We start from the raw sequence: 20,661 nt of genomic DNA on the forward strand, positions 1-20,661 counted from the left end.
GAGAGAATGTGGATTACAGAGATTGGTGGATAGGAGGAAAAGAGGAAATCATCTTTAAGTTAGTTACGGGATTCTATGAAATTAATACACAAGAAATTATAAAAAGGAGTGGATATTAAGATGGGAAGAATGAGAGGTCATTTTTCCTATCTTAATGGAATAAAGTGCCATTCCAACTACCTGGAAGTTGTATAAAGATGTGGCAAAGGGTCTGAGGAGTAGATTTTTTATGTGGAGAGTTGTTAGTGAGTGGAATGCATTGTCGGAATGCAGTAAATGCAGGTAGTGCAAATAACTTAAAAACTCATGATGACAGACATGTTAGTGATTAAGTGGTCCTCCCATGATGAGTCTGTTGACTACACGGAGGTTATCAAATAATAGTAGTAATAATAAAAATACAGGTAACTCTCATTATGCAGGGGTTGCATTCTTGAGAACTGCAACATATATTAAAAATTAGCTTTGAAAATTTACTATATTTAACATACATTAAGACGTAACAGTAGTAAATAAAATATTCAGTGCATATAAAACAAATAAGTCCACACGGTTAGCCTAGTGGCTGTATGTTTCGCAACAATATGCCTGGGGAAGGAGTGACCTAGGTTCAATTCCCATCGGTGATGTGAGGAGCTGAAGGATCTTCCTCAGCCATAGGCAAGTTAGCAGTCTTGGGTGTGGACAGTAGGGTTTTTTCCCCAGTTTATCCTGGGGTTTTTCATCCTGCAAAGCAGGCAAACCGGCCTTGAGAACTCAACACTACAGGACATAGGGTACACCAGGGCGTAGGGCTGACCACCTTATCCTGTGAATGGTTTGGGGTCTGATGATTAATAAACCCTTGACACCGCAAGGTAAAAGAGGATAAAAGGAAGATAAGATGAGATAAAACAATTAAAATAGTTCTTTATTTTCAATTAATACATCTTCATCTGGCATGCTGAAACTAAGGGCTCTTGGAAGGCTGAAAGCTACTTTTTCAAGAATCTCTCAATGGAAACCTGCAGTTTTCAATTTCTGATTGTAACCTCTCAATGTGCAACCTACTCCTTATATCTTTGCTTTGAAGAGAATTTCATGAAATTCTTCAGTGCCAATGTAATCCGAAGCTGCAGCCTCTCCAGTCACGTTGATTGAGGAATGCACAGCAACTCCTACAGCAGCTACAACAACTTACAATGATGTTGATTACCAAAAATGTTGATTACTTTTCAACTTTGATGAGATCTTCACACAAATCTTTCACATTCTCTCATATGATCGTCCCATATAAAAGCATGTTCTGCTGGTTCTGATGCTCACTCCATATAGCCAGCATCCTTTCATTTTCTGAATTGCATAACATAATATCGAGATTTTGTTACTAATCATGGAAAATTGAAATTGCTCTGTGAATCGTATTATCCATTATCACTGGTAGAATCACTCGGTCCCTTGGCCCTCTTGAATGATAATGCTACATTTACCTCTATCACACTAAAGCAGAGTTCAAACCACCACCTTGCAGCAAATGGTATCGATTGCTTTTCAACTTTCATGAGATCTTCATACAAATTTTTCGTATTCTCTCATGACTGTCCCAGACAAAGGCATTTTCTGCTGATTCTGATATGTAATCCATATAGCTAGAATCTTTTCAGTTTTCACAATTGCATGACATCAAGGTTTCATAACTTATCATGGAAAATCAAGCATTCTGCAAATTGTATCAGCCATTATCAATTAGAATCACTCAGTTTCATGGCCTTTTGCTACATCTACCTTTATCAAACCAATTCAGAGCTTCCAACTTCATCTCTACTAAAGTATGGGATTTTCTATGACTTTTTTGCACTTGTTCTGTGTTCACATTCTTCTTTTCATTTTTAGTTTTATTTTGTTTTTATCTTGCTGGATATCTTGTTCAAAAGGCACAGAAGTTATTTACAGATAAAGACAAATACTGCATAAACCAATAAGATAGTAGGGACACAAAATGAGCACTGAGCCACTGATCACAGTGGATAGGGGTAGGAAACAAGTTGCATGTGCAGAAGCTTGCTTTGTATACCTTGTGGAGGAAGCATTGATAGTCCTTATGCATCACAATAATAAAACTGCATGTAGGCAAAAACACACATAATGATTAGGTATTGGAAAAAGCTGAACTTGGAAACATTTGGATGGAAATGTGATATCTTTCAGAGGATAGCACAGTTTTGTGAGGGGTAGGTTTTGCCTAAATAATTTACTTATTTTCTATAATAAAGTGCCATTCTTTGACTCTCTGGAGGAGCATGCCTAATAATAATGGATTGGCATGCAGATTTGGTCACCTGGTTTTCAGAGTAATGTAAGGAGAAAGAGAGAAGAGCAACCTATAATGACTATAAAATACTGGCAATGAAGACAATACGATCTATAATAGACAGATAATCTATAATAGTACAGGTGCTATAACAGAAACAACCTTATCAAGGATTTTGTCTGATTAATGTAGAGAAGAATATTCACAAAATAAACAGATGAAGGGAATAACAACATAAGATTATCCCTGGAAGTTGTAATGCAACTTCCAGGGATATGTAAATGCAATGCAGAGAATATAATGAGTGTAGAAAAGGTGGCTGAATTTATGATGCATTATGCTGACCTAGTTTTTGATGTCCTCTGCAGTGACTTTTGTAACTCCATAGAGGCCTGATAACAATAAAATTTCAATGTAACAAACAAATTATTGGACTAATATGCTTGAAATAAGAAACATTGCAATGTATGGAAATTCTAACTTTTAAATGATTTTGGTTCCTTTTTTTATGCTTTATTATAAACATATTATAAAAATGATTTCAATTAAATATTTAACCAGAGGACAGTTTTAAATATCACCTGAATCATATACAATAACTCCCGGTGATCCTAAAGAACTGGTCATTGCATACAGTCTTGTGAATAACTTTTCTTTAAAACGAAGTTTACAAAAATCTGCACGAGACTGTCGATGCACTGTTGTTCCTAGGAAATACAAAGTTCTTCTCAAATATTTTTAAAGGACCCAAGTATTACATTTTCCAAAAGAGAAATACAGTTTATAATTATATTATACAGATTCATTCTTCATATAAATACCAGAATATCACTGTTGTATTTAGGGACTTACAAAGTAAATGCAGCACAGATAACATAAAAGCTAATGTAAGTTTACTCTACATTTTAATGTCTATATTCACATCATATTCAGAAGGATTTATCTTTGATGCATGGTGACAGTGGGAGAAACAAACTGCAAATGAATAAACATAACAGGATCAGTCATATTAGCTATGAGAGAGAATGAATTCTCTGTGTGTGTGTTTTATGGAGAGAACAAAAAGCTTCTTCTGGCTTAAAGTCCTGATTGATAAAGTGGCCTTTACCAACCTTTTACCAACTTAAATGTCTTCTCATTCATATCCCCTCTCTTCCTCCTATTCACAAAGCTTTGCAAACTGCATTCGCTCAATCTATCTTCACATCCCACATGCTAAAGATCAGATACGACCTTAGTCAGTCTTCCTGGACACTTTCCAATATATCCTCATCTTCATGAAAACCAGGAGACCAAATATGTGCATAATCCATATGAGGCATGATCAAGGCTTTATACAATAGAACCAGAACTTCTCTATTCCCACAAGTTAAGAATCTCTGCATCATTGCCATAATCTGATCTTTACAACTTGTGCAATGTGACCTCTGAATTTCAGATCCTTGTCACTTACCACTGTAAGGTCTCTTACCTCCTCAACACATTTCCCTGCCAAGTGTATACTTTTCACCCTATTGTTGCCTACCAAATTTCAGAACCTTACACTTGGCAACATTGAACTCACAGTTCCATACTGTTGTCCACTCATACAATCTGTTCAAGTCCTTCTGTAAGGCCACAGCACCTGACTGATTCCTCATCACTCTCTCTGGTTTTGCATCATCTGCAAACAGTTGTAAATCACCAGTTAAACCTATCCCAATATCATTATATACAAATTAAATAACCATGGTCCCAAAATTGACCCTTACAGCACACCACTACTGACTTTCCTCCTTCGAGATAGTCCCCCACATACAAATTACTGATAACTATCTGATAGACATTCACCTATCCAACTCACTAGTCTATCATCCAATCCCATCTGTTTCAATTTAGTGACCAACTTGTAGTGTAGCAATCTATCAAAAGCCTTTGCAAAATCTAAGTATACTACTGTATATGAATCTCCCTTGTCCAATACATTTGTTAACTCATTATAGTACATAAGTTCGTAAAACACTACCTCCCTTCAACATGCACATGCTGACAAGCACAAAGAATAACACTGTTATCATCTTAATTTTGCATCCCATATCTCACCAATACCTTCACTACAACTCCAGATATACATATTTACCCCTAATTATATGGGGCCTATAATTGTATATATTATATGGGGGTAGCATGGTTTTGTGAAGGATCATGCCTTCGTAACTTGTTCATATTTTATAATACAGTGAAACTAAGTTGGATAAAGGTAAAGGGTTTACAATGACACTGCTGGACTTTGCAAAAGTCTTTGACAGGATATCACATGGAATTCTAATCAGTAAATGGCAGCGCATGGTGATGGATATAGGGTTAGTGAGATGGATAGGAGGGTGGTTGATGGAGAGATATCGGTGAGTAGTTTATTTAGGAGTAGAGTACAAAAGAAGGCCCGTGACCACTGGGTGCTGCAGGGTGCTGTTCTAGGACCACTACTGTTTAATTTGTACATTAACGATATATAGGAAGGATCTGAGAGGAACTGTTCAGTTATTTGCCAATGGTGCAAAGTTGGGTAGAGCAATACTTAATATAGATGTCAAAACTTTGCAGGATGATTTGGATAGATTGGCAGACTGGAAAAAAGGAGAATGGATGTCAGTTTAATATGGCAAAGTGTAAGGTTATGCATTTTGGGGTGAGCAGATTATCAGCTGTTCAAGTCCTGCTTCATCAGTTTCCTTGAGTACAGTTCCACCAGTGTGGTATAGTACTCAAGGAAACTGATGAAGCCAGAGGTTTGGGAGAGGATTAGTGGAGAGGGAGTTAAAGTTTAGGGGGCACATAGAAAAAGTGGCTAAAGCAGCTCATCAAATTACTTGGTTACTGAAGAATACTTTGATGAGCAGAGACAAGCAGGTTATTGCTCCTCATTATTGAGCCTAGATAAGACCCCCATCTTGACCACTGTGTGCAGATCCAGGCACCAGGGTTTCTTGGCGATGAAGAGTACCTAGAGGTGAGTGATCAAGTTGGTAGCAGGTCTATGGCTTGAACCTTACCAAAACAGGTTGAAGATCGTGGGTTAGAGAAATTGGTTGATAGGTGGAAAGGGATAATATGATTGAGACATTCAAATTACTGAGGGGTTTTTACAAGATTAATTCAGAGGAAAGTTTTTCAGAACTGGGGTGGAAGAACTAAGAGTCATCCATGGAAACTGAGTAAGAGTGTAGTAAGGGTGTTAGAACTAGGGTTTTTTTGCTTGGAGAGTGGTGCATCAGTGGAATAGGTTGCTAGAGTCCGTTGTGGATGCCATGACTGTGAATGAGTTCAAAGCATGAGAGATACTGTGCAAATATTGGATAGTTCTTAACATGTTTAGGGCCTCCCTCAATGAGTCAAAGGACTCCTTGGAGTAGCCCAAAATAATAATAATTTGTTGCCTTAGCCTTATCATCACCTTTGTGAAGTGGAATAATTTTGTATAAGTTGAGTTTCAGTTCAGTTTCATATTATTACCAAATACCAAACAGTGGTATTCTTCACTGGGAGATGTGGCTGATATAGTAAGTTTGGGAATTGTAAATAAGATTATATGAAGCTGAAGAAAGCAGGTTTAATTTTACCTCGTAGAAAAAACATATGGAAGAAAGTGATAACAACTGGCAGACACAAATGAGGAAGCTTGATCCACACTGTTATCGTCTTAATTTTGCATCCCATATCTCACCAATACCTTCACTATAACTCCAGATATACATATTTACCTCTAATTATATGGGGCCTATAATTGTATATACAGGGTGTTCGGGATAAATTTGACATATTTATAATTAATTATATTTTTCCGTAAGTTACATGTATTAACACACACTTCTCTTCATTTAAAAGTTTGGACCCTTCTTCATTCATATACAAGATGTCAGAAAGGATGGATAGCTGGAACCCACCTGAATCATGGAAGAGAATAACTTGTATCATGATGATTCGTGCCCGCCATCAAAATAAGGATATTACGACTGCTGCCCAATGCTCCCTGAATACAGTAAAAACAATCAGGCATGAACTAGAGACTTGCAATGGTGACTACGAGGATGTAGCAAGAAGAAAGATCCCTAGCAGACGATCTGATTGCGTTCGTACAGCAGAATTCCTCGCAAATCTGCAGGAACAGGTGTTGAAGAACCCTGGCATTGGAATTCGGGCTTTGTTCGTGGAGTTGCTAACTGTAGTCAAGCCCTGGATAACAAGGGTAGCCAATGGTAGGCCGTATGTATGGCAGCAGGATTCGGCCCCTTGCCACACCTCTGGGAAAAGTCAAAAATGGTTGTCTGAAAATTTCTACGACTTCACCAGTCCAAATGTTTGGCCTCCAAACTCCCCAGACCTTAACCCCATGGATTATTTTGTATGGGGCGCAGTTGAAAAAGACACCAATCGCATTTCCAGTAATACAAAAGCCCAGTTAATGGATAAAATTAAAACAGTTTTTGCGGCCCTTCCCAGGGAGACTGTAGCATCAGCTTGTTCGAGGTTCCGAAGCAGAATTGAAGCTGTGATCGATGCTAATGGTGGTTATTTTGAGTAAATCTTGTTGATAGTATTGTAATTAACTCTGCCTGTAATGTTTTTTTGTCAATTCATTAAATTTAATAGATACAAAGAAGATTTTCTTTTTCCTTACGAAACTGTCAAATTTATCCCGAACACCCTGTATATTGTATGGGGGCAGCATGGTTTTGTGAAGGATCATGCCTTCGTAACTTGTTCATATTTATAACATGAAAAAAGGTGTTTTCCATCATCACTTGGCTCAATGTCATTCTTCAAAAATAACAAAAAAAAGCAAGGAATTTATGGAGAAAATAGCATTAAATGTTTGAAGTTCTCCATATCTATTAATTTAAAAAAAAATCTCTGGACTATCTAACTCAAAACAATGAATTATATAATACCAAAAAAAAGCTGATGTCTGCAACAAGTATATGGTTTTATGAAGAAACACTCAATGACACCTGTAAAAAAATCTTGTGAACTCATTATCAAAATGTATTACGAAAGCTATTAAGGCTAATGGGAACTGTTAGAGAAAGCAATTTAAATATATAAAGACTGCATATTGTGAATATAGAGTATAAATCTTAAAGTTGGACGAAACTGTAAAAATGCTGTGTTCCACTTTAATGGTCTTGTACAAGAGAAATGAAGGAGCTGCTGTTGAAGTGGGGAGAGAAGATGGAAAAAGAGAAAAATGAGAAGATTCAAGATTAATGATATGTAAGATGATAAGAATGGACATCCTCTTATTATCAACAACTGGGCATTTACTTGTTCTGGCTTTACTGGTCTTTCTGTTTTGCAGTTGATCTTCCTCTTTTTCTTTCCCTTTGGTCTATATTTATCCACTTCTTTCGTTAGCCAATATCTTTTCATTCTGTGTAAATATATGGTATAAAATGAATAATTGAAATGCTGGATGAATCTTTATATGTAAAGATAAGGAAGTCATTTTGCCTCTTTACAATACCTTCAATAAGACCTCACTTGTACTACTGTGTGCAGGTCTGGTTTCTTGGTTTCCATAGTGATTCTGATACAGTGGAGAGAGCACAAAGGAGAGTGTCTAAAATGATGATTATGAAGAAAGATTGAGAATTTATAGGATGTGGACATTAGCAAACAGGAGAAAGAGGGATAATATGATTGAGAGTTACAAACTTCTGAAAGGGTTACACAGAATTTCAGTAAATGGAATTTGTTTTATGGAGGGTGGGGAAAAGAAACAAGGGCATCCGTGGAAGTTGAGAATGAATGCTGTGAAGAAGTGGGTGAGAGTTAGATTTATCTCTCAGAGTGGTGAGTGATTGGAATGGACTGCTGTTGGATGTTGTGTGCACAAGTAGTGTGAATGAATTCAAGAACAGGTATGACAGCCAGCACAAATAGTATAGTCTCCTTTGATGAGTTCTGAACTCCCTGGAGATCTCTCTTAATCATAATAATAATAAATGCTTTTTCCATTTCTCTCTATATTCCTTGATTTTTTCATTTCCATTGTATTTAGTATACCATACAAAAAAATGTCTCAATTTTTATATGGTCTAATTTTGTGCATCTGTTCACTGCTCTTAAAAATCTCATTTCTACCGCTTGTATTTACTTCAATCTTTCTTATTAATAGTCCATATTTCTAAACCATATAATAGAGCAGTTGTGACCATTACTTAGTAAAACTTAAGTTGGGTTTCTCATCTTATTATTATTATTTTTTTTTATTCAGTGTCCTTGTAATTGTTCTACAGATTTTCTGAATTTTAGATAAATTGTACAATCTAAATAATTAAACTCTGCCATTTAAATGTCATGACTGTTTTCTTTTGTGATATTTGTAAATTGTCTTGTTAGCTTATGGTAAGAGTGACAATGTAGTCCTGACTTGGAGAATGAAGTCATGGGGATGTGTCAAAACAGAAAGAAGTTATGTGGAATCATAAGGTAGGAGACTATCATAGACTTAGAAACCAGGTTGCAGCAATACAATGAATGTAAGAATTTAAAGAAAGAGGGATTGTTAGTGCATGGGAGATACTTAAGAAAAAACTGCAGACAGCAATGACAGACTGTATATACCTCGAATAAAGAAGATAAAGCAATTTCAAGTCAAATAAATCAAAAGGAATAAACGAGGAATTGCAGAAGAATGAGATTATGGAAAGCATATAAAGGAGAGAGATGGAGAACAGTTGCATGAGAAATATACAGCTCAGGCTAGGAAAGTGATTAGTATTGCAAGGAGAGAAAAATTAGAATGTGAGGGGAGACTGGCACTGCAATCCAAGGAGATTCCCAAGAAATTTTTTTCACTATGCAGCAAGTAGAAGGAAAAATAATAGTGGACAGATTATCTTGCTGGGTGGAGATGGGAATCAGGTGACCAAAGTTGATGACATAGTTGAGCTGTTTAATGATCACTTTACTAGAGCATTCCAGTAATTCTACATAATAGGTGAAGTGTTAAAAGTGAATGAAGAGGATGTATTCCAAATACTGAGTACACTAATCTCAATAAAGCAAGGGGGGGGACTAGATGGAATTTCACTATGTGTTTTAAGGGCATGTACTGACTGTACAATTAACTTATCTGTTTAATGAAAGTCTTGCAGTGAGGAAGGTTCCTGGAGAGTGGAAGGAAGGTAAGATAGTATCATTACATAAGAGTGGTGACAAAATAGAGGTATCAAACTATAGTTTGAATTTCTTTTATAGTTGTTAAGATTTTCGAAAAATTGGTAATACAGAATTGGACAGATTCTGCTTCTTCTTCTCTCTTCCATCATCTATGTGGATGATAATGAGACTGAATGAACTCTTCTGTCTGTCCCTGGAGTCTGAACAATTCTGTTTCCAGTTTGGTGTCACTTGTTGTGATTTGGTTTTGGAAAAATTGGTGAGAACTCATATACAGAACTGGACAGGTAATATTTTTGCAGGCCAGCATGGATTTGTTAAAGGGTACTCTTGTTTTAGTACTCTGGTTACCTTTTAAAATAAAGTAATAAGAGCAGTGGATGAAGATAAGGCATACGTTGTCATTTTTTTTTTTTTTTTTTTGGATTTTTCCAAGGCTTTTGAGGGTTTAAGTTGCATCACATGGGTTTGCATATGAGGTTAGTGGATTGGATTGGTGACTGGCTTTCTAATAGATATGAGAGAGTTGTATATGGGGAGCAGTATCGGGGAGTAGGAATATTACAAGTGGGGTCCACACAGGGTTCAGTCCTGAGATCATCATCGTCAAAGTCCTGATGTATCCTCAAGGGTGTATACAGGATAGTGTGATAGTACTACATGAAAAACATATATCACTACTAACTTTCTATCAACAATTTTCCTCCAAATCAATCTGCCATCTGTCAAGACTAATATTATCAGATCTTATATTTTTGTCTTCTAAGTCATTTTTACTGTATCAATCCACCTATATCTTGGTCTTCCTCTGGGTCTTTTCCCAGTCAACCTGGCAGAGAACACTTGTTTTGTTAATCTTTCCTCTCCTATTCTATTTAAGTGAACATTCTATTTTATTTCTCTGCTAACGCATTCCTGGATACTAACAATGTCAAGTTCTTTCCTAATATCCTCATTTTTAATATGATATTGCCACTGATACCATCTGTTCATGCACCTAAACTTTCTCAGGACTCTCATATCTGTGATATCTAGTTTTTGGTCAAGTGTTTTATTTCTAACCCAGCACTTAGATCCATAAATTAAAATTGGTTTCAACATTGTCTTGTATACAGCTAATTGAGTGTTTTGACTAATTTCTCTCTTATTCCATATAAATTTATTCAGTTGCCTTCCTAACATAATGGGCTTGTTGATTCTGTGGCCTATTTCATATTTAATTTACCACCTTCACTAAGAATTGTGTCTAAGAGCAACTGAAACATTTTACTTGTTCTATAGGTTCTCCACTCACGATGCAGTGATATTTTCCATGTTTCTACCTATTTTCGTTGTCTTGTTATTGTTGACCTTCATACCATATCCATTATGATATTCAATTTAGTCAGGGAATCTTGCAGCCATGTAGCAGATTTATTTAGAAGTATAACATCACCTGCATAAAGTAAAGAGCTTACATTAACATCTCCAATTTTTATATCAGGTTTAATACTGTTTTCCTTCATAATGTGATTCATATAAATAATGAATAATAGAGGGAATAATGTACATCCTTGCCTGACACCAGATTTACAGGAAGATGGTTTTAAAACCATCTTCCTGTACATCGTTCAATTCTACTGCTGACTTACAACTCAAATAAAGACTAAATATGGCTTGATATAATGCTCCATTGGCACCTTGTCATATGCCTTTTCCAGATCTACAAAACATAATTACAGATCTTTGTTATCTTCCCATAGTCAACAAATAGTTGATTTCTCAACTATTTGTCGTAAAGTGAAAATCTGATCCTGACAGCTTCTAAATCCAGCTTGTTCTTCACCAAGCTTCTCTTCTACAATCCTTCTCAACCATTTCTAAAGTAAACTTACATATATCTTCCTAGGAGTAGGAAATACCTCTGTAATTCTCACATTGTTTTATTTCTCTTTTTATATATGAGTACTATGAGAGCTCTACTCCAATCATCTGGAATTCGTCCCTCTGTCCAAGCCTTCTGAACTATGCAGTGCAGCTACTGCAAGACTTTTATACCCCCATACTTGTGCATTTCTGGTTGAATATCATCTACTCCACTGCCTTTCCAGGCTTTTAATGCTTTTGATGGCTTTTTTCTACTTCAAGTATGGATATGTATTCCTGATTGCATGACTGCTGAGTGTTTTTACACTGTGCTGTCACTACTTGTTTCATTTAGCAATTTTTCAAAGTAATTACCCCATATATCAAGGATATCTTTTTTTTTTTTTATCCAGTTTTCATGTCGCCTTTATCATCTTTAATTCCTTTTACAGCACTCACTCATCCATTTCTGAGCTTTTTCAACAGCCTCGAAAATATTTTACCACCTTGCTGATCTTATTTTCTATGTTCTTACCAAAGTCTTCCTGACTTTTGTTTAGCTAGTTTAACACAGTGTTTAGCTTTCTTACATTTGTTTCTGTATTCTCTAAGAGCACACACTGACTTATTTGCCAGGAACTTTTGATATGCTTTCTCCTTTTCCTTCACTGCCTCTTTAATTTCCTGTGTCCACCATGGAGTTCTGATTTTTCTATCCTTGCAAACAACCTCACCAGCCTCTCTGGCTGAATCAATCAGTGTTTTTTTTTCAGGGCTTGCCACTGAATCTCCAAGGTTTGGTTCCTTATCTCAAACTCTTTCATTTTTCCTTGAATAATATTTGTGTATTTTAGTCTACAGCTCACATCTGAGAACTGCTCAAACTTTTATTCACTTTAAAACTTTCTTATGTGTTCTTCTTTTCAGTATGAAATTTAATTTTATCCTGTCAAGACTAAATAATGATCACTTCCAATTTCAAATCCTCTGTACACTCTGGTGTCCTGCACCAGGGAGAAAACATCATTACAGTCAATGAGACTTTTCTTATTCCTTGCCTCTTCTCTCCATGTGAATTTGTGCACATTTTTATGTGGTAACATTGTGTTAGTAATAACCAGTCCATGTCCTGAGCAGAAATCCAACAGGTATTTGCCATTATTATTAGCTTTGCTCTTTTCTCCAAATTTTCCCAAAATATTTCTCTATGTCTGACAATTATTTCCTATTCTGCTATTTATATCTCCAACAAGGACCAACGTTTCCTTTTTTCATTGTGTCAGCTGCTTTCTCTAAAGCCTCAAAAATGTCTCCACTTCTACTTTAGTAGAACCTTCTGTGGGGACAAATAAGTCTCATTGTCCAGTTCCCAATTCTGATATTTGCCCACATCACTCTACTTGACATTGCCTGCCATTCAAGAAGATTGGCCTCATATTCAGTGTTGAATACTATAGCTACTCCTTTTTTTCCTGATTGTTATTTCCTGAATCTACCATTTTGCTTTTATTGCTTAGAATGATCTTGCCAGTTTTGTTTCTTTTTGTTTCAGTCATCCCTATTATGTCAATCTGGTACTGATACAATTCTTCTGCTAGTTCCATTTCTTTGCCATTCAGGATTCTTATGTTGATAGTATTGATCTTGAACTCTGGTAATGTTGAGTTGGGGTGTGTTTTTCAGGATTTGTTCCAGTAGCTGACTTTTTGCTGTTTGAACTGGTTCCCTGTTGAAAACAATGGGGACCTTGTTTAACTGGGCAATGTTCCAGCAGGCATGAAATTCTCTCATGTTATACCACCATTTTACATTGTGGTTTAAGTCAGTAAGAATACAATTTGGTTGGCTAAATCTCAAATTGCCAGCCCATCCTCATTCATTCAGCATCCAGGTAGATACTGAACAGGGTGCACCACAAGAAGATGAGAGGATTGGACATTAGGTAAGAAGCCCTGGTCAGTTCTCTGCAGTCCTTTAAAGGCTATGTGGAGGTCTCCTTTCAGTTATTCATTTTTGACCCTTAAGTACCCTGGGACCACTGCTGTTTCAATCTTTTCCACATGTTCAGTTGTTTGCAGATGATTTGAAGCTTGGGAAGGTTATTAGTAATAGTGCTGATGTTTGGGTCAAGAGGATTTGAATAAGCTGGAAGGGTGGGTAAAGGCAAGTTGATGTCAGTTTAATACAACTAAATGTAAGGTTTTAAAATTTTGCAATCTATTGAAAGGATCCTTCATACTCACCTAGTAGAGTTATACTAGGAAGAAGTGGTGGAAGCAAAGAATCTTCAGGTGATTGTGGATAGAGATTTAAAGTTCTGAGGATATACTGCGATGGTTGTGAAGACATCTCAGAGAATTGCGGCAATGTTGAAAAGAACATTGACCATGAGAGATAAAAGTGTACTGCTTCCATTGTATTAAGCTTTAATCAGGTCACTGGGATTTCAAGGAGATGAAATAACCTTGGAGAGGGTGGGTGCATAGATAGATAGATAACAAAAATGATGTCAGGACTGTATAACATTGATTATGAGGATAGACTAAGGGCATGCAGACTGCAGAGTTTGATGAATAAAAGGCAAGCATGGGGGGGGGGTATATGATCAAACCATTTCAGCTGTTGAAGGAATATTATCGTATTAACACTAAGGACATATTTCATGAGGGAAATGAATAAGGACAAGAGGGCATCCCTGGAAGTTGCAAAAGGAGGTGGTGAGTAAAATGATAAGACGTTTTTGCATGGAGAGTGGCAGGAGCATGGATGCATTGTCTGAGAGGGTGGTGAACATGCCGACTGTGGATAATTTTAAGGAGCGGTATGACAGACTTTGTGTTCACTTGTGTTGACCTTTGTTTTGACAGTGTTGAGTCTTGTGACTGCATGAGGATCAGGAAAATAATATTAATAATAAACTGATATTTGAAGGCCATCTTCATTGTCATGTAATATACTCTGATCACCTGCATGGTATCCAGTAAACAGTTCTGGTTTATTGGATACCATGTTTTATTGTTGTTTTCCATATTTTAATAATTTCATGGAGATACACTACATCCCTGTCTTATACCTTGATCAATTACAATCTGTTGTTAATTAATTAACAAAAATGTATTGTAATTAATCAAGTTTCCAAATTAAAATATGAAAAACAACAATAAAACATGGTATTCAATAAACCAGAACTGTTTTAAATACATTGCTATATGCAGGTGATCAGATTATATTACATGACAACAAAGATGGCCTTCAAATATCAGTTTATTATTATTTTCCTGACCCCTATGGAGTCACAAGACTCAACATTGTCAAAATAAAGGTCAACACTTGATAGGTATCATCAAGTTGTGTATGGGAGGAGTCACTAGTGGTGTGCCTCAGGGGTCTGTTTTAGGGTCATTGCTGTTTAACTTGTATGTTAATGATATTGGTGAAGATTTGTATGGGAATATTCAGTTGTTTGTAGAATGATGCAAGATTAAAACGAACTATGAAGAGTAAAGTAGATGTTGTGGCCCTACAAGAAGACTTGAATAAACCGAGTGAATGGGCATGGAAATGGTGATGCAAGTTCAATGTTGCAAAATGTAAGATTTTAAACTTTGGGAAACAAAGATGGGATGTAGAATTTATGCTTGGTGGGGATATATTGTTGAAAGTGGAGGAAATAAGGGATCTTGGGGTGATAGTGGATAAGGATCTGAAATTTAGGGAACACTATCAAAATTGTGAGGACAACACAAAGAATTCTGGGAATGATGCAGAGGACTTGTAGAAGTAAGGAGATTCTTGTTCCATTGTATAAGGCACTGATTAGGCCATACATAGACTTCTGTGCACAGATTTGGTCACCTGGTTTTCAAAAGAATGAAGAGATGTTGAAAAGGGTACAGAGGGACTGACTAAGGTAGTTTCTGATCTCTGGAATGTCAAATATGAGGAAAGGTTGAGAAGATGCAATATGCAGAGTCTAGTGGATTGGAGGAGGGGGGGGGTGATATGATAAAGACCTACAAGTTGGTAAGGGGTTGTTATAGGATTAATGTTGGAGAGGTTTTACAAAAAAAATGGTGGGAGATCAGGGGAGAACAAGTGGTCATCCCCTGGAAGCTGTATAAGGAGTGTGTGAGTGGGGGGGTTGAGAAGCAGGTTTTTTTTGAATGTAGAGTTGTTGTGAATGATTGAAATGCCTTGCCTCAGAGTGTAGTGTCTGCAGAAAATTTTGTGTTTAGGGCACAGTATGATGAGCTGTGTGTGTGTGTGTGTGTGTGTGAGAGACAAAATAACCTCCTAGATGAGTCTTTGACTCATTTGGGATATTAATAATGCTAATAATAATAATAATGTCCGAAAGAAGCTGTATCAGGATATATACCTGGATCAGGACAATAAATCAGGCAAGAGTTAAATGGATGAATAGCATTATTAAGCAAGACATGCAAAATAAAAAAAAAATATGTACAGTGTTATGAATATAAAAAGGTGCTCAGCAGACTCATGAGCAACACAAAGCACACGGCAGGATAACAAGTAGGGTAAGGAAGGCAAATTCAGATTATGAGAAGAAATTAGCTGAGATGGTAACAAAATGAATTATAGAAGAATAGCTTTTAATGAAAGCTGATAGTGGGAAAGGAATAGAGCAGAAGTAGGGCAAAACCAGGCTGCGAAGCGCAGGGATCTTCAACCAGGAAACCATTTGATGGAAGATTGTTGGACCAGTGTTCTCTCCACATGTCAGGTGTTGATGGTAAGGCAGCTGAAGAGAATTCGTCCATGGACCAGAAAGGATTTCGTGAAGGATTAGGTGAATACTAGGTGGATTTATGAGAGTATGGTGAAGGGACAGGAGCAGGTTGCTCATTACTTTATTAAATACTTTAATCAAGACTTGTCTTCTCCATATATTTGGTGAAGCAATGTTAGATAGGACAGGCAGCCGGGGAGGAGAAGTGTTTCTCAGTGTCCCACTAATTGTGCACATGGTAGAGTTTAGCTGGGTGTCTATAATGTTAGTGTGCACACTTCTTTCCTAGACAGGGGCACAGCATTTTGATGCAGAGAATGTGAGGGCTAGTGCAGACGACCTTAAGACATCAGCACCATAACCCAGGTTGTTCCAGCAAGCCATGAGATGATAATATTTCTTGTTTTTAACTTTGTTGGACAGGTTTGTGAGGTCCCTTTTATAGGTTAGGCTTCTGTCTAGGCTCACTTCAAGGTATTTCAGGAGAGGCTCATGTTCTACCAATTTGCCACAGAAAGAGAGGTTGATGTGTCAGTTCTCCTCTGCAATGTTCAGGTGGAATGCTGTGGACACAGTTTTTGATAGATTTTGCTTCAAGTACACCTCCAGGATGTTCAGATCTGTGTTCAAGGTTGTTTCGGTTGGAAAAAGAGGTAGACTAGTGTGGGATAGCGAGATCATCGGCGTGTATATATTTGCTTGAGCTGGTATGTGGTAAGTCAGACATGTAGATGTTAAATGGTAAAGGGAATAACACAGAGCCCTGTGGAAGACCGTTGTGGAGGAATCTGGGCCTGCTCTCTTTTCCACCGATATGGACCGGATCTTTCTGTTGGAGAGAATTGATTCAAAAAGCTGGAAAGTTGTTTTGCACCTTATTATATTGCTTAGCTTTAGGAGGAGGCCCTTGATCTAGACTGTGTCATAAGCTGAAGTTAGGTCGATGAAAGTGACTCCAGATTTAAGTTTCTTCTGGAAGGCTGCTTCAATCTGTGTTGTCAGGGCCAGGACCTGGTCACAACAACTACTTCTTCCTCGCCTGAAGCCAGTTTGTTCAATCGGGAGGGCTCTTTCAATGAATGGTGAAATTATTTTAAGGAGAATTTGTTAAAAGAGCTTAAAGGTGAAGCAAAGGTCATAGATTTTTGACATTATTTGGATCTTTCCCTGGTTTACTAGATTTTGGCTTCCTGCCACAGTTTTGGTAGTTTTCCAGTTGTTATAATATTTCAGAAAACAGCAGCCAGCCATGTTTGACCCCATTGGCCGAGATGTTTTAGAAACTCGGGGAGGATATCATCCATTCCTGCAGCCTTGCCATTCTTAGTGAGTTTTAAGGCTTCCTGCACCTCTTCAAGAGGAAACTAGCTGTATAAGTTCAGGAAGCTCGGAGGCCACCTTCAGATTTTTTCTGATGGAAGATTGCAGTTATTTTGCTGGTAGAGCTGGACCTTATCTTGGAGGTTTTCAGTAAATGATTAGCCATTTGATCAGGAGTTATCTCTGGTGGTTTGTATGTTGTCAGTTCTGTCCCCCTCTAATTTTCTCAGAAGTGCCCAGCTTTTCCAACTAGATTTGGTGAAGTCAAGTTCGATGGTTGAGAGATCCATCTTTCCCTTCTGTTTTTGTCAAGCATTGCTATGAGCTCCTTAGTAATAGTTGGATCTTCAGTTTTTTTCATATTTGGTTAAAATGTTCTTGGGTATCCCTACTCCATCCAACATGGGATGTAGTGTTTTCTGTAGCCTCTAGGAATAGAGGCTTTGGCTGCAGTTGTGATTAGTTTGACAAATCTGGGATAGCAATTAGGGGTGGGTGGTATTGCTGTAATGATTTGCTCAATGTGCTTTTCAAATACATTCCAGTTGGATCTGTGAAGCTTCCATCTAGTGATTCGGGGTACCACTGATGATTGGATTAATGTACCTGTCTCTATTAGTGTAGGAGGACAATGCTGGCTGTTAGGGAATCTGTTGAGGATGGTCTTCAGAGTCTTTAGAGACTATGCGCAGATCGGAGGTGTAGGTGGCCAGAGGGAACAGAATGAAGACTGTCTTCTTGCTTGGCGTTGTAGATCAAATACAAGTTATATGTATCCATCCAGTTAACTAGATTATCACCATCTTGGTTATTTGAGGAATAGCCCCACACGATGTGATGAGAGTTGAAGTCACCAACATAGATAGCAGGGTGAGGTGGTGGCCAATCCACCTAATTAGACCAGGATTGCGATGATGGTTTGCAGATGTTGTAGATGGTGATATTTTAAATTTTAATACCTATGGAGTATTCTGCTTCAGGCACACATTGGGATATATCCTTGAGACCAGGCCAGATGTAGGTTGCCAGGCCATGCTTGGGATAGCAGTTATAAGACATAAGAATTAGGCCTAGGATCTTTAGTCCATTGAGAGCTGTGTCAGGCACGTGGATTTCCTGGAGGGCCAGGATGTCAATCATTTTGTCTTTGACTATTTGTCCGATGACTTCAACTTTGGATTTAGATAGTCCTTCTATATTTAAGGAACAAATCTTGAGAGAGTGTTATTCAGTGGACTGTAACTTATTTTTCAAAGCTTGCCCTCTCCCAAACAAGCAATGTGATCCTTGTTATTCCGGGTGACGATCGAGCAGGCATCGAGTTTTTTGAGTGGTGTTTTTATCATTGTTGCTGCAAGTGGTCCCAGAGGCATGGGATTTAGAAGTTATGACAGACAGGCTTGAAATTCAGAAAGCATACTGCAATAGCTCAGCGAAGCTATTACAATGTGCCATAGAATAGCTCATAGGAAAATGTTGAAGAAAACAGTCGTAAGTAAAGATAATGAAATTATTAATAACTACTGTGATCTCCTTTTTTTCGCTTCGATATAGCTGCATCTAGACTTGTGAGCACATATTTGGTTTCTTAAGAGTGAGGAAATTGTGGTGAGAAACCACAGGTGACTGATCAAGAATGGTCTGTGCAGTGCTCCTTACAAAGGCAGACTTGAGTTTTGTGATTACAAAAGTTTAATTAATAGGCAAAAAGAAGGGAACATGTTAGCAACATAAGTTACTAAAAGGGTTTTGCAGACAGATGTAGAAGAAATTTTCTATTATTTAACAGGACTGGAGAAAGCAAGGGAGCACCTCTGAAATTGTATAAGAATGTGGTTAGTCTGAGGAGTAGATTTTTAGCTTGGAGATTAGGGAAAAGAGTGGAAATGGTAGCAGGAACATTTGTGAGGACTTTGTCAGTGAATGAGTTCAAGAAGACAGATAGATGACAATGACAGCCGATGTGGACCACCTGCAATGAGTTTTTGGACTCCATCGAGATGCCTATATAAGCCAACTTGCAGGAACAGGGTACTTTATATACTCCAGGCACTGAGAGAGGAGGGTGCCGATCTTTGGAAGAATGGATAAGGGTAGCATGTTTCCTGTGGGATTTAAAAACTATACAGCGGTTGTACTTTTTTTTTAAAGACCTGGCTAATTTTTCTGATGTGCCCCAGATATAGGGGATAGTGATGGCATTTCTGAAAATTCCTTCCTCCCTGAAAACTCCTTCCTCAGTCACTTCAGTAGTCTACAATCAAGAATCCAGTTTATGATGGAAAAGGAAAATAACAATACTTTTCCTTCATGGTTACACGGTGATCAGAATTCATTATAAAAATTAAGGAAATAATTTTTATAATGAAAATAACAATAATTTAATATTCTCAGACACAATAATGACACACATTCCAAATGGTAACCTCTCCTTCTATAAAATCAGAAAACCACACACACAAGTAAATACATTCACAAACGTTCCCACCACCACCACCACTCTCAACAATATGGCATCATTAAAACTCTAACCAATAGCGCCTATAATTTTTGTTCTAGTCGAACCTCTCTTTCAACAGAACTCAGCCATATCCAATGGCTACAGTTACAGAATTAAAAAAATAATCAGTTCTTTCCCCCCATGCCTCAGCCAGCCCTTCAGAAGGATTTCAGAAATGCCATCAGCATCCCCCTATCCCCCAGGGCACATCAGAAAAAATAGCCAGGTCTTTGAAAAAGTACAACCTCTATAGAGCTTATAAGGCTCCAGGAAACATGCTATCCTTACCCACTCTACCAAAGATCAACTCCCTCCTCTCTCAGTGCCTGGAGTATATAAAGTACCCTGTTCCTGTAAGTTGGCTTACTTTGGACAGACCAACAGACCTGTAACATGACTTACATTAGTTCACTGTCATCCATTCAATTTTTGTGTAACATCAATGGAAAAGATATCATTTCATTTACAGCAATATTTTTTTGGTTTAAAATTGCATCTGGAACAACTTTCAGCCATTTACAATTATACATAAGTGATATGCTATGTTTCCTAACCCTTTTTGGACAGTATTTGCAACACACCACTTACTGTAAGATGCATTCCAAATTTGTGTGTGTGTGTTACAAGTGTTATTTGTACTCCCTGAAGATGCCTCAGGTGACCGAGATAAAATATTGGAAGCATTAAAATTAGTTTTTAATCCTTTCCTTGCGATTTCAGTACTCCAGTAAACCTCCAACATAATGTCCTCCCAGAACACTTAAACTTTAACACACAGAACTAATGGAAGCCTGG

The 20,661-nt window shown here is 37.4% G+C and overlaps 1 protein-coding gene across 1 annotated transcript in view; it reads right to left on the reverse strand.

The window, feature by feature from the left end:
• Positions 1 to 20,661, reverse strand: part of LOC150102772 (uncharacterized) — a 275,594-nt gene that overhangs the window by 47,637 nt on the left and 207,296 nt on the right. Inside the window, exon 12 of the mRNA XM_090398736.1 lies at positions 2,872 to 2,997. Coding sequence (XP_090254862.1) covers positions 2,872 to 2,997 — 126 coding nt within the window. The remainder of the gene's footprint in view (positions 1 to 2,871; positions 2,998 to 20,661) is intronic.

The sequence above is a fragment of the Typopeltis vanoorti genome, chromosome 10, assembly GCF_054136105.1.
Source record: "Typopeltis vanoorti isolate ZY-2024b chromosome 10, IOZ_Tvanoo_1.0, whole genome shotgun sequence".
Lineage (NCBI taxonomy): Eukaryota > Metazoa > Arthropoda > Arachnida > Uropygi > Thelyphonidae > Typopeltis > Typopeltis vanoorti.